Below are 14,562 nucleotides of genomic sequence, written 5' to 3' on the forward strand. Positions count from 1 at the left end.
GGAGAAGCAGCCTTGGCACTGCTCTGTAGCCTGGGTCTCCCTCGAGGAACACAGTCTGCCAGTTCTAGTCACTTGCTAGTTTTTCCATACTGGTCATTCAGCTCCAGCCTGGCTGTTGTAAGTTTGGGAGCATTTCAAGCCTCCCATTTCTTAAAATGTCCTAGGAAGTGCCCTGTTCTTGCTAGCACTTTGGAACAACCACATTAGAGAGAGCTCCTGGAGAATCCACTGCAGACTTCACACTGACTCAGGACACCATGGAAAGTTTCTGCATGCTTAGGCAGATGCCTGGCCATGCCAAGTGTATCTGCTACCTTGCTTGTTCTTTCATACTGGGGTGGTGCGGGGGACGGGGACAGTACAGGTTTGTGGTTTTGCTTTGCATTCCTGGCTCTCTGGGCTGGTCAGAGGAACTGAACCCCAAGCTGGTTTAAGAGCAGGTTAGACAAACACCTGTCAGGAATGGTCTAGATCATATTTAGTCCTGCCATGAGAGCAGGAGACTGGACTAGATGACCTCAAGGTTCCTACCAGTTCTATGGTTCTATGATCACATTAAAGGCTGCAGAAGTAAGTACTGAAAAGAAACCATCAGGCAGGACAAAGAGAAACTCCTGAAGTTACTGAGAAACTCACACTCAAAGGATGCTGAGGATTCCCCTCGGGAAACTCAGCCTTTTGTAATGATCACACATTAGGCTGCTCCCATTAAACCAGGACATTTAATTACAGCTTTGCCAATGCACAGATTTAAGGCCATTATGATAAACTATTCTGCCCTCTTACACAATGCAGGCCAGAGCTTCCCTCCAGTAATTCCTGCACTGAGCCCCGTCACTTGTGGCTGAGTTAGCGCATCACTTTTAGCGGGAAGTCTGATATGGTTTAAAGATTCCAAGTGGCTGAGAAGCAGCACGTACCTGCAGAGAGGAGTTCCAAAGAAACTCTTGGCTTGCTGATTGCCTCTTCAGAGGTACTGAATTCCCTGCTCTGCACAAGGGATTTCCAGAGAGTGAAAATCCAGCCAATAGATGGCACCCAATGTTGTGGTCAGCGAAGCATTTCAGAACAGACGGTAGATGAAGGCCAGGGACTCCTTACCTGGATGATGACGTAGTACCAGAGAACGTGGATTTTCCAGAAGTAGGCCAAGCCGAACAAGGAAGTGAACACTCCACTCAGCACCATCCCTCCCGACAGGTAATAGCGCAGTGGAAGGCGCTCACCAAAGATGCCGCTGCACAGAGGAGGAGAAGGAGGGGAAAGAGCATTAACAGCCACCCACATGCATTCTGCCAGCTCAGCAATACTTTATACAAGGGCTGGTGCCTTACCTCTGGGAACCAGGGGCTGGGACATGCTTATGGAAGGCTACAGCCTTCCCAGCTCTGTGAAATGCGAGGCCCATCTCTGCATGCAGCAGGGCTGAAGGGGATGTCTGAACTCCAGGGACACAGAGCTACTTTCCTCCCAAGCAGGAACAAAACTCAGAACCAAACCAAAAATGCCATCCTGATCCTCTCACCCGTGAGCAGAATGAGCCTTAGATGGGGCCTTCTATCTCCTCACCATGGCACCTTCCTAATATTCTGCTCTTTGAGTCCCCCTCCCCTCTCAATGGCTCTGGTTGTCTCGGTGTGGATTGCTGAAGTCATATCTCACAGGCATTGGGCCATGTTACCATTTATGTGCCATCTTGGCTGAGGCCAGCTGCCATAAGTCACCAACCCAATGCAGCGTCCCCAGGACAGACCTAGTACATGGTCTCCTCCCAGCTGCACCCAAACCGGAGACCACCCCGCCATCCCACTCAGGTCAGATCAACACAGAAACCAACCTGACCTCTCAAACAGGCTGGACACATTTCAGATAGAAACCCCTGCAACTGCCGTCACAAACAGCAAACTGATAAGAAACCTGCTAAAGTGCCCACAGCCTGTAGCACCCGTGATGGATGCTTTACCAAGCTGGAACATAAGTCATTTCTTAACCCCACAGGGTTATTTTCCGGGGCAGGGGAAGGTAAACGCCACTCAAAATCATCATCATAACCCAACAGCAAGCTCCAATGGAGGGGAGAGTCTGCATTCTAGGAACAGAACAAAGTGGCTGGAATTCCAAGCTAGGGCCACACCCATTCCACACCTACACCCATTCCAAGCAATAACCAGAGCCTAAGGGAAAGGGAGATGTCTATATAGACCAGTCAGCTGGGGAGCTTGGAATCACTGGACTGAAGCAGGCAAGGGAAATCAATTTAGTCTCAGTGCTGGGAGGCCAGTTCAAAGTTCGTCTTCCCTTCCTCTTGCTTGACATGAGACATGACCGAAGAGCACTGATGCTGCAGCTTTCTGCCAGGGTCTAGCTCCCCAAGGGATGTTCCATTTCTTAACGGCCAGTCATTGGCATCATACAGCACCATTCACCCAGCACATCCCAGAACGGCTTACAACAGCCTCATGCACCACTGACATGCAGCCACTTCTGGGGTGCAAGGTAGCAGCCTTTGGCTATGCTACATGTCCTGTGCTTTTGAGGCTCCCAGGGGAATGTAGGGAGCCAGCATCAGAATGTCTGGCCCAGCTTTCGTCCACAACACCACAGTCATTGAGCCAGGCAAAAATACCACCCCGATGCAAGAGCCAGTACACCCGTTGGCAGCTATACAGTCGGAAAGCTCTCATGGGGCATGTGGAATGGAGGTGACCCCAACAGGAAGCAATGAGGCATCTGGGGGAGGATCTGAGATGTAACCGTCTCCTCCCCACATGCTGGTGGTGCTCAGAAGTCCATACCTGATAAACATTCCAATGGCATAGGCAACCAAGAAGGCATTGTCCAGGGCACCAAAGAGCTCTTTGTAGTTAGCCTGATCTAGAAAACAGGTGACAATGCAGGCAGAAGCCAGCATGTTAAAGAGCAACAGGCTGGAATAGCAGGACTCCCAACTGCAGTCTCTGCCCACTCTCCCCACCCCAGCACTGCGGGGATGCTTCAAGACCTGGAAGGTGGGCTTGCTGCTAGCTATATTTTCTGGGTTTAAGCCTATATTTTAGAGAAGCCCTGCATCTCATTCACATCCACAGGGGATCCTGCTCTCTCCCACTCCCACCCCAATGCAGGTTCCTGCTTTGTGCTCCCAGAGACCCTCAGAGCTGAATTGCTGAGTGCCTCACTCACTGCTTCAGGGATCAGATTTTTAAGAGTGGAGCGGAACCTTGTGTATTTAAACATTAACTCACTGCTCTTCACCCCACCCCCCCAAAAACGAAGTATTATTATCCCCATCTACCAAAGGGGGCTGAAGGTACAAAGAGGGGATGGGACAATGCAGCGGAGCTGGGATTCAAAGTCGGGACTTTGCCTCCTGAGTTCATTCCTCCAGGCCAGTGATTCTCAACCAGTGCGACATGAAAGGAATGAGACATTGACTATGTTCTTACAATCTAAAGCACAGAGGCTCTCACTCCCACACATCCTGACCCTTCACGGGGAAGTGTTCTCTGTCAACCTCGCAGCATGCACCGACCACTCCATCCCGTTGGCTTGGTGCTGTACACATGGCGATGCTTTTTACTCTCTTTTACAGTAAATGTAAGAGAGTTTCAAAAACATTACTTTGAGCAAGGGGCACCTGCCTGAAAAGATCGAGGAACCCCACTGCTTTCAGAAATGACACCTTCTCTGAATGCCAGGACACCCCACTATGAGACCAGCTCTGGTGGCTTCTGTTACATGCCTGTTTTCCACTAGGCATCTGCCCTTTGTACCTGGGACATGAGGCAAAAAGCACACTGGGCACTGCTCAGCTGGTTAATGGCCTCCAATTGGCTCCGATTAGCAACTGCCAAACCCAGGTACTCTGGGAACCGACCCTCAGCTAACGCGCTAATGAGACTCATAAGTGCGCTGTGTAAACACATTAAGGCTCCTGAGTAAGGTCATTAACCATGTTACAAGTCTATTTGCCAGAGCACTGCCAATTCTTAATATTGATCGGACTTCCTGGGGTCACAGTGTGGGGCAGAGGCACGCAGGCTCAGTCATGGCTTGCTCTTGGAGAAGGGGCTGGGGCCCCAACAGGCAATGCAGAGGCACTGGAAATTGCTGGCCCCAAGGTCTACCCAAGCAGCACTCCTACAAAGCCAGGGTTGCAACAGCAGCATGGGGAGTGTGGCAGAGGGACATGGATGGGCTAGGGGGAGATAATGAGGGGTCCCAGCCAGGCAGTCTGAGCAGTCACTGTAAGTTCTGCCCAGCCATTAGAGCCTCCCACCCAAACACCTTCCTGGAAACCTTGGGCCAAGTGACCTGTGGCTAGCTCTGGATGCTGAGCTCAGAGGTGAAGCTCTCCTGGCTGCCCCGTGGCATGCGAGGGAAGGGAGCTGCGCACTCCTGAGCTCTTTGCATCTCGGAGCGCAGCCATCCAGAGGAGCTGGGCAGGAGGCACACAGTACTCAGTCAGGAAGCTCTTACCAAAGGGAGCCCAGTCACACCACACGGTGCTATTGGTGTCATTGCGGAGAGAAGAGCAGTTGCTGTGCAGCTCACTCTGTGTACCGAACAAGGAAAGAAAATGCTGAAGAGCGCAGGTCTCCTTCAAAAGGCATCATCTTCAGGCAAGAACAAGAGGCAGCTCCTGCTTCTCGTTTCCCTCCTGCACACACTCACCCCACAGCCTGTCCCCAACCCAGCACCTCCCAGACCCCCGGCCCATGTGCTCTCTGCTTCTCCATGCCCTCGGGCTACCCCGCCCCCACCAGCTAGTGCCTTTTAAGCACCCTTGGTGCCTAGGATGTCTTGACTGAAGTCTCCCTGATGCTGCTTGGCCACGTTTCAGGCACCAGGAATAGTATTTAACACCTCTGCGTGAAGGTTCGAACCTTCATGACACAGATCCTCCTCAAGGGAAAAGCCTTGCCAGGGTGACTGAGGAGCTGAAAAGCCGCCCAAAGAGAAAGTCTGGAGAACTCTTCTCCCTGACCCTTGCCCAAACATCTCTTAGTAAAGTGCACTAGGAAGAGACACTAGTGCGCCGGGACCATTGGCAGGATGCATGTACTGGCAGGGGAAGGCTCTGCAAAACCATCAGATTCGTGCATTAACAGAGGGTTGGGGAACTGGCCAGAATAGGACTAATTACAGAAGCAGAAATCTCATCTCATGAGCACTGGGCCACTCTACGAGTTACACTCCAGGTACAGCACTTACCTTCACAATGCTAATGGGTTTGCGAGAGAGATGGAAACTGGTATAGAACAGGAACGTCAGCACAAGCGTTAGCCCCCGATACCTAAGAGAGAGACAAGGCATTTAAAGGAAGAGGAAATGCCCTCTTTGGCTCCTGGGACCCTGCTGCAGGAGTCACATCATTAGCACTAGGGTCAGGGATAGCAGTCATAGCCTGCGCTAGTCACTGCTCTGCCATGGAAGAGCTGGGGACAAGCCTGACCCCTTTCTCCACCACCAAGGAGCAAGGAGACTCTATGGACACCTGGGCAGGATCCCATCCACAACCCTGACCCACAAGCTGCAAGGTGAAAGAACTCCACGTCCCATATGTAGAGGTCCAGGGGAGTGTGGCCTGAACAGGGACTGGCTCCACCTTAAGTGGGTGTGAAACTAGCTTCCACCCCATTGCCAGAAACCCTCAGCTGACTGGTGCACCACTTCTTTCATCACACCCCTGGGGCTGCAGAGGCAGGATACTGGTGGGATTGCATCACATAAGTTACACAGGTGAAAGAGACAAAGATGGGCTTCTAGTTGATCCACCCACCTATGATGCTAGGTGGAGCGAGTTAGTTCCAGCAATCTCTATATTTAAATTCCCTAAACGGTCCCATTCTAAGGTATTTTTCTGACTCTGTTTGCGACGTTCTCACACCTGTTTGCAGAAAGCCTTTGATATTTAGCAATGGAAATTCCTTCCATGACACAAATGCCTTTTTCTTTCTTCCTTAAATTTCAGTTCAGCATTTCCTGAGTTATAAATCACTCAGTCTCCATTCCCCTTCCCACAGTCCTCAGGGAAGTGTTGGCAGCCTTCCTAGATAACGGATGACAACACCCAACTCACAATGCCACGGTGACAGCAGACATTGTGCTGAGAGGGCCTGGAGCTGCAAGAGCAGCTGTAAAATTAACAGTTGGTGATGTGGGGGTGGGGAACATGCATGTGGAGGGCAGGGAAAAGAGAGCAGAGCTGCCTAGATTCAGCATATGGTCCCAGTGACCCATTTCTCCCTCCCTTGGGGACACCACATACAGCCGGTGCTCCCCCAACTTACAGGGGTGGGGAGAGAGGAGTACCCCATCCTCCTACACCACCCCAGAGCCAGTAGTCCACACCTCCGAGACAAAACAGCCTTCTCCTGCTGCCAGCTAATATAGCTAGTCCAGTAATTCAGGTGATAGAAGTCTGGACTGCAGAAGGCCCAAGGTTCAAAGCCCACTCATGAGGCATCAAGAGAGACTGTTCTAGTTGTATCTATATAAATTTGCTTTTATTTTTTTCCTCTCCAACTTTAAAACAAAAAAACAAAAAACCACACATGCACACACAAAGTTACATAAAAAAGTGCATTTAAAGAACTTTTAGGTTACAGAGTAAAGCACTTCAAAAATTAGGAAATGCAAGATTTACTGTTGCCCAAGCAACCCTTGTGCATATCCACTATGCTACAGTCTTCAGTTCCATGATTACATGCTATTTTTTCTTCCACGGGATCCTGCCTTTTTGAGTGAGGATGGATGCACAAGAGAATGAAATTAAGGTTATGTGGACAACTGTAAATCAGGTGTTTCCTAACTTTTGAGTGCTCGATGTAGTAACCTAAATAGCTTTGAACAGGTTTTGTTTGTTTGTCTTTGGTTTTTGCCTCTAAATAAATATCTATGTTTCAGTAGCACCCAAAGGCCATCAGGATCGGGGCCCCGTTGTGCTGGGTGCTGTCCAAATACAGACAGACAATCTCTGCCCTGAAGGCTCACAACATAAAGGCACAGCAAGAGAAGAGGACGGGAGGGGGCAGAATTGAGGATGTGAGCAAGCAAAAGAACCTGGTGAACAAGGCATCTGGTCAGACGGGTAGTATTTCAGGGAAGGAAGGGAGTGCAGAAAGACAGGGGAGAGGAGTAGTCGCAGCTTGTCACCTGCCTAGCTTTGATCACCATCAGGGCAAGGGTGAGTCTGGAGCAACCTGAGAAGGTTGTGATAAAGGCTGCTTGGATTTTATCTGGGAGACTCCCCCCACCCTTCCAACCACACAGGACAATGGGAAACAGCCCAGAGGTGGGTAAGAGAGAAGCTGACTGGTGGGCAATGAAGCCTGGGAACACTGGCAGAAGGAAGGTAGGGATCCATGACGTTATAAGTTACAAGGGTGGGGTCAAGCGATGGGGCCTTAAGAAAGGTGAAGGCAAGAAGCTTGTACAGGTAAATGGGCGGCAGCAGAGGGGGCTGACAGGGTCCAAGCAACAAGCCAAGGTGGTGATTTCAGCACCAACAGTGCGTACAGACCTGAGGGGAGCAGGAGTGCAGCAGCCACCGTGGGACACGCTGAGGCCTCGACAGGCATCTGGCTATGTGGGCAGAGAGGAAAGGCTGGATTTCAGAGATGTCGTATAAAGAAGTGGCAAGACTCAGAAGCAGTTTGAAAGTGCAGGTCTAGGGAGAAGGACTCATCACAGCTGACACCCAGCTTACTGGCCTGCACCGCTGGGAGGACAGTAGTTTGCCCACAGTGCTGAGAAAGGAGCAAGAGGAGATGGAGCCTCAAGGTGATGACTGAGCACCCAAAGAGGCATCAGGAAGGCCAGCTGAGGCTTGGCCTACGTACTCAGTAGAACAACGTCATTCTACTGACCTAGCCCCGGTGCAGACAGCTCTGTATCGACAGGAGAGCTTCTTGGGGAGCTGCTGACAGGAGAAGCTCTTCCATCAGCGTAGGTCAGGGGTGGGCAAACTACAGCCCGCGGGCCTGATCCGCCCGTCCGGGCTTTGGATCCGGCCCGTGGGATTGCCCCCCTTGGTGCCGCAGCCCCACGCCGCTCTCAGAAGCAGCTGGCACCATGTCCCTAGGGCCCCTCTAGGCACCGCCCCCTGAAGCTCCCATTGGCCGGGAACAGGGAACCGTGGCCAATGGGAGCTTCGGGGCGGTCCCTGGAGGCACGGCAAGGGCAGCACGCGGAGCCCTGTGCCCCCCCCTTCCCCAGGGGCCATGCAGGGACGTGGTGAGGGCCCCTTCCCGGAGCGGCGTGGGGCCAGGGCAGGCAGGCAGGGAGCCTGCCCTGGCCCCGGTGCGTGCCGCTGCCACCCCAGAGCCGCTTTAGGTAAGCTGCGCCGGGCCAGAGCCTGCACCCGGAACCCCCAACTCCCTGCCCTGAGCCCCCTGCCTGCACCCCAACCCCTGTGCACCCCAACCCCCTGCCCTGAGCCCCCTGCCGCACTTCCCCTGCACCCCAACCCCCTACCCTGAGCTCCCTCCTGCAGTCTGCACACCTCCTGCGCCCCTGCCCTGAGCCCCCTCCTGCACTCTGCACCCCAGCCCCCTTCCCTAAGCCCCCTCATATACCCTGCACCCCTCCTCTGCCCCAATCCCTTGCCCTGAGCCCGTTCCTGCACACCACACCCCCTCCCACACCTTGCACGCCTTCCTGCACCTCAACCCCTTGCCCTGGTCCTGCATACAATTTCCCCACCCAGATGTGGCCCTTGGCCCAAAAAGTTTGCCCAGCCCTGGTATAGGTAGTGTTTTCACTAAGTGCTACAGCGCTACAAGTGTGAACAAGCTGTGAGATACTGGACTGGATGGAGGGAGAGAGCTCAGCAGCAGAGAGGCAGATTTGAGAATCAACACAAAACACTAACATGAGGAGGTCAGTTAAAAACAGAAATTAAAAAGGTACAGCGCCAAAAGTGAAATTCCTGCAAGCTGCATGGAAACTTTTGAAAGACACCATAATAGAGGCTCAACCTAAATGTATACCCCCAAATTAAAAAACATAGTAAGAGAACCAAAAAAGTGCCACCATGGCTAAACAGTGAAGTTTAAAAAAAAAAAAAAACCACCATAAAAACCAGCCGCACACATGAGAGGCAAAAAGGCATCCTTTAAAAAGTGGAAGTTAAATCCTAGTGAGGAAAATAGAAAGGAGCATAAACTCTGATCAACAAAGTGTAAAAATATAATTAGGAAGGCCAAAAAAGAATTTGAAGAACAGCTTGCCAAAGACTCAAAAAGTAACAGCAAACAAAATTAAGTACATCAGAAGCAGGAAGCCTGCTAACAACCAGTGGAGCCACTGGACGATCAAAATCCTAAAAGAGCACTCAAGGACGATAAGCCCATTTTGGAGAAACCAAATGAATTAATTGCATCTGTCTTCACGGCTGAGGATGTGAGGGTCTGGCTTTGATCCGAGTACCCAAGCATCTCCCAATACTCACCAGATAAGAAACAGAGAGTCTCCTTAACACAGGGAATCTGGGGAGCCAATGGAATGGAATCAGACTGTCTGTACTAAAGGAACTTTGGCACCTCAAGCCTGAGCTTTGCCCTGACCTCCAGGCATGTTTTCCCAGGTGTGGATGCAGTTCATAGAAAGGCCTAATGTAAAATGGCATCCTCTATCCTCAGATATCTGCTCCGTGTGTGCATCAGAATCAAATCTGATTTGAGTGACAAAATAAAAGTATTTACTGCTTTTTACTTCCTATTGCTCCACAGAGCCAACAGAGCAATTGGGGGAGGGAGGGGGGGAATCTATTCCTTCTTGTGCATCAACACAATTTTTTGTGGAGTTCCAGCATCACACCTACACACACTCCAGAAGGTTGCCCAGGAGTCTCTGAGTGCAGAACTCAGCCTATGGAACTTTTACTGCAGCTAACGCACAAAGCAATCAGTACCCACTTTGACTCCCGGATGCCAGGTGGAATTTGCAGGGCTGGCAGTTAGAAGAGCCTGCTCTGAATCTGTAGATTGAATGCATTTAGCACAGAGCCTGAGGGAAAAAGATGGGACCACCGGATGACACGCTTACTAACACACGGTGTGACACAGGTGGAATACTCGTTCCACCAGGGCAAGTTAAAGGGCAGGGGGACATGCTACAGAAGCACCCACTCCCTACGTATACAGAAAGAGACCCAAGCACTTGGGAAGAGGGCATCTTTTGATACAGTCTCCCACAGTATTCTTGCCAGGAAATTAAAGTATGGATTGGATGAATGGACTATAAGGTGGATAGAAAGCTGGCTAGATTGTCGGGCTCAATGGGTAGTGATCAACAGCTCGATGTCTAGTTGGCAGCTGGAATCAAGCGGAGTGCCCCAGGGGTCGGTCCTTGTGCTGGTTTTGTTCAACATCTTTATTAATGATCTGGATGTTGGGATTAATTGCACCCTCAGCAAGTTCGCAGATGACACTAAACTGGAGGGAGAGGTAGTCACGCTGGAGGGTAGGGATAGGATACAGAGGGACCCAGACAACTTAGAGGATTGGGCCAAAAGAAATCTGATGAGGTTCAACAAGGACACTTAGGATGGAAGAATCCCATACACCGCTACAGGCTGGAGACCGACTGGCTAAGCAGCAATTCTACAGAAAAGGACCTCGGGATTACAGTGGATGAGAAGCTGGATCTGAGTCAGCAGTGTGCCCTTCTTGCCATGAAGGCCAATGGCATATTGAGCTGTATTAGTTGGAGCACTGCCAGCAGATTGAGGGAAGTGATTATTCCCCTCTATTTGGCACTGGTGAGGAGTATTTGCATCCAGTTTTGGTCCCCCCACTACAGAAGTGATGTGGACAAATTGGAGAGAGTCCAGTGGAAGTCAACAAAAATGATTAGGGGGCTGGGGCACATGACTTACGAGGCGAGGCTGAGATAACTGGGGTTATTTGTCTGCAGAAGAGAAGAGTGAGGGGGTGGGATTTGATAGCAGCTTTCAACTACCTGAAGGGGGGGTTCTGAAGAAGATGGATCTAGACTGTTCTCAGTGGTGGCAGATGACAGAACAAGGAGTAATGGTCTCAAGTTGCAGTGGGGGAGGTTTAGGTTGGATGTTAGGAAAAACTTTTCACCAGGAGGGTGGTGAAACACTGGAATGGGTTACCTCAGGAGGTGGTGGAATCTCCACCATTAGAGGTTTTTAAGGCCTGGCTTGACAAAGCCCTGGCTGGGATGATTTAGTTGGTGTTGGGCCTGCTTTGCGCAGAGGCAACCTTCCTGAGGAGTCGATGACCTCCTGAGGTCTCTTCCAACCCTAATATTCTATGCTTCTATGATCTAAATGCCATCTCTTGCCCTGGTTGGGTAGAGATTGTTTGCAGTGGTGTTGTAGCCATATCGGTCCCAGGATATTAAAGAGACAAGGTGTGTGAGGGCAATATCTTTTACTGGACCAACTTCTGTTGGCGAGAGAGACCAGTTTTTGAGCTTAGACAGAGCTCTTCTTCGGGTCTAGGGTAGAGACTAGAACACCAGAGGGAACTCGGGCTGGATTTATCCCACATGAACGACAGACCAACTGGTGCCATTTAGAGCCAACACGATCATGTTCAGAGGCTGATGCCTTAGTGCGACATTATGTTTAGAACATGTCACACTAAAGGGACCTCCTGGGCCACCAGGTCCAGTCCCTGTTATGGCAGGCAAACCTGACATGTAATCTTGTTCATAAACTGATCAAGCTCCATCTTAAAATCAGTCGGGTTTCTTGCCCCCACTGTTCCTAGTGGGAGGCTGTTCCAGACCTGCACTCCTCCAGTACTGACTAGAAACCTGCTTCTCATTTCCAGCTTCAATTTATTCCCATTTCTTCTTGTACCATATTGTCCTTCAGCTTCAATAGCTCTTCTTCCTCCTTAGAGCAGCCCCTGATGTATTTATCAAGCCCCTTCTCAGCCTGTGGTTTGCTAGATTAAACAAACCAAGCTCTTTCAGTCTCCTTTTGCAAGATAGGACACTCATGGGAATGGTGAGCCTAGCAGCCCTTCTCTGCACCTGGCCCAGTCTGGAAATTAAACAGTCAAAGTTCTAGTTCAGCAGCTGAAACTCTGGTTCCTCCAGCAACCGTTTATCAGGTGATTTAGAAACTCAAGAGTTAGAGATGAAGACCTGCTGGATCATCCAGTCCCTCTCCCAGCGCAGAAATATCCCCTATGGCATGTGTATGCGCACTGTCCTCAGTCTAGTTTTACTAGACGTTCACCACTTCCTTGGGGAAACTATTCTACAGCACAATACATCTGGCAGTCAGGGAGATTTTCCGGATACTTGGACCCACACTACAGGACTCCACCCAGGGTCAGAATGCAGGGAAGTGGACAAGTTCTACTCAATTGCCATTCATAACCCAGAGTAGGCATGGATTTCTTTCTAAAAATCATCAACCATTACATAGTCAAAAGCTGACTTTCAAACCCATCTTTATGCTTCAGAGTGTACGATGAAGAGGCAGTTCACCTATTAGATTCCTGCTCATTCATGAGATTCTAGCAACCAAAAAAAGCAACCAAGTTTGTCCAGAAAGATTTGTACTTTCCAAATTCCCATGCCCATCGCTCATGGCTCCATTAGCCTCTTTAAGAAAAAAAAAATGCACTACTGGGGACAGGAGTTAGGGGATACAGGACATTAAATGATCCTGGCAGCTCTTTCTTTTCTGGAAAGGCAGTACGGAGTTTGCTGAGCTCTACACTTCTAATACCTCCCTAGTTTTCCATGTGATTTTTTTTACAAACTATAATTATCACTGATTCATGAGTTCATTAGTTAGTTCCCTTGCACACTAAGACTCATACAATTCAGGTCACCTGATGACCTGTATGGACTCTATGACCAAGCTTAAGAGCAGACGTTTAGGAAACAAGTCATTTTGGCAGGATCTTCCTTCTTTACCACAAGATTATTTATATATCCAAAAGATCTCAACAATAAAGACAAGGAAAAAGTTCAGACGGTCATTTTGAAGTCATGAGTGTCACCCCCCACCCCCTTCTCAGGTGTTAGATAGGCCAATGTTCACCCCTCACTGAGCCACTGCACTTCTGGCAACAGTCACTTGCCTTAACTGTTTTCCCCACAAGCCTTAATGTCCACACATGTTTCACTACAGAAGCGTACATGGAAAGCCATAGATCTGTCTGCTGTATAATTAATTTTGCTGGGTGTAAACTAATTAAGGTGGTGGGATATAATTGGTTAGCTAATCCATGTTAGGATTGGTTAGTTAAATTTTAGTAGAATGATTGGTTAAGGTATAGCTAAGAATATTACTATATAAATTAGGGGCAAACAGGAAGTAAGTTGGGATTCGAAAATAAGGAAAAAAGGAACTTGTATTTAAGCTTGCTGGAAGTTCACCCCAATAAACATCGAATTGTTTGCACCTTCGGACTTCGGGTATTGTTGCTCTCTGTTCATGCGAGAAGGACCAGGGAAGTGAGTGGGTGAAGGAATAAGCCCCCCAACATCTTGGTGCCGTGACTCGGATAAGTTAAGATAAGATAAGATAAAGTTGCAGTTTAATAGGAGCCAATGTACAAGGAGGAGCAGCTCTCAGCATAGGGCCATACTCAGTAAGAGAAAATGCTGCAAGCAGGGGGGCCAATCAAGTGCCTTCTACCCCTATTTATGTGGGATTGGACGGAACAGAGCACCTCACAGCACGGGACACACGTTTGTTTAAAATTCAAGAGAACAGAGCAGTTCCTGGTCATTCCATTACTCTGGACTGATCATTGCAGGGCAGTCACAGAAATCAGAGACTGAAAAGCACAATTAGTTCAACCTGTCCATCCCCCACATGTGCAGAATCGCTCCCTGCTGTATCTACCGCATTCTGACAACATATTACACTGTACATTAGAAGAAGCTTTCAGTGAATGGCCACAACACTGATCAACAGGAAAAATTCCTCCTGTGTTCTTAGCTTTTAGTGGTTCCAATAAATCCCTACATAAAGCAGCTCAAGACTTCTGTGGGGAGGGCCTAACAGCTAAGTCATCTTTCTAGACGATGTTCCAAATTAGATAGAGGGCTCTTTAGTCTAGCAGAGAATGGTACAACAGAATCCAGGGGCTGGAAGTGGAAGCTGGGCAAATGCAGGCTATAGGAATATGGAGCAATTGGTAAATTTTGTATTTATTTTTAAACAGTGAGAGTGACTAACGGCTGGAACAACCTACCCAGGGCTGTGGTGGATTCTCCACCACTAGCAGTTTAAAAAAAAAAAAAAAAACACCTTTTAGAAAAAAATTCCAACTTGATGTGCTTTGTTCAGCCACAGCGATTGGACTCCTAACAGGAACTAATTCAGGGAAATTCTGTGGCCTGTGTTATGAAGGTCAGACTAGATGCTCAACATTGATCACTTCTGGCCTTGAAAAAAAAAAAATCAGTTTAGAAATTTAGGGAACTACTCAAAGATATGTGTAAAGGCAGCAGAAATCTGCAAGAGAATCCTCAGCTTTGACGGTGGTTCATGTGTCAGCTGTTTATCTGGAGCAGATGCCATTGAAATTAGCATATTTCCATTTCAATATTTCCCTC

The 14,562-nt window shown here is 49.3% G+C and overlaps 1 protein-coding gene across 1 annotated transcript in view; it reads right to left on the reverse strand.

The window, feature by feature from the left end:
• Window positions 1-14,562, reverse strand: part of SLC37A2 (solute carrier family 37 member 2) — a 60,257-nt gene that overhangs the window by 29,868 nt on the left and 15,827 nt on the right. The window contains 4 exon segments of the mRNA XM_073320785.2: window positions 1,102-1,237; window positions 2,796-2,874; window positions 4,477-4,552; window positions 5,212-5,293. Coding sequence (XP_073176886.2) covers window positions 1,102-1,237; window positions 2,796-2,874; window positions 4,477-4,552; window positions 5,212-5,293 — 373 coding nt within the window.

Source organism: Lepidochelys kempii, chromosome 22 (genome assembly GCF_965140285.1).
Source record: "Lepidochelys kempii isolate rLepKem1 chromosome 22, rLepKem1.hap1, whole genome shotgun sequence".
Classification (NCBI taxonomy): domain Eukaryota; kingdom Metazoa; phylum Chordata; order Testudines; family Cheloniidae; genus Lepidochelys; species Lepidochelys kempii.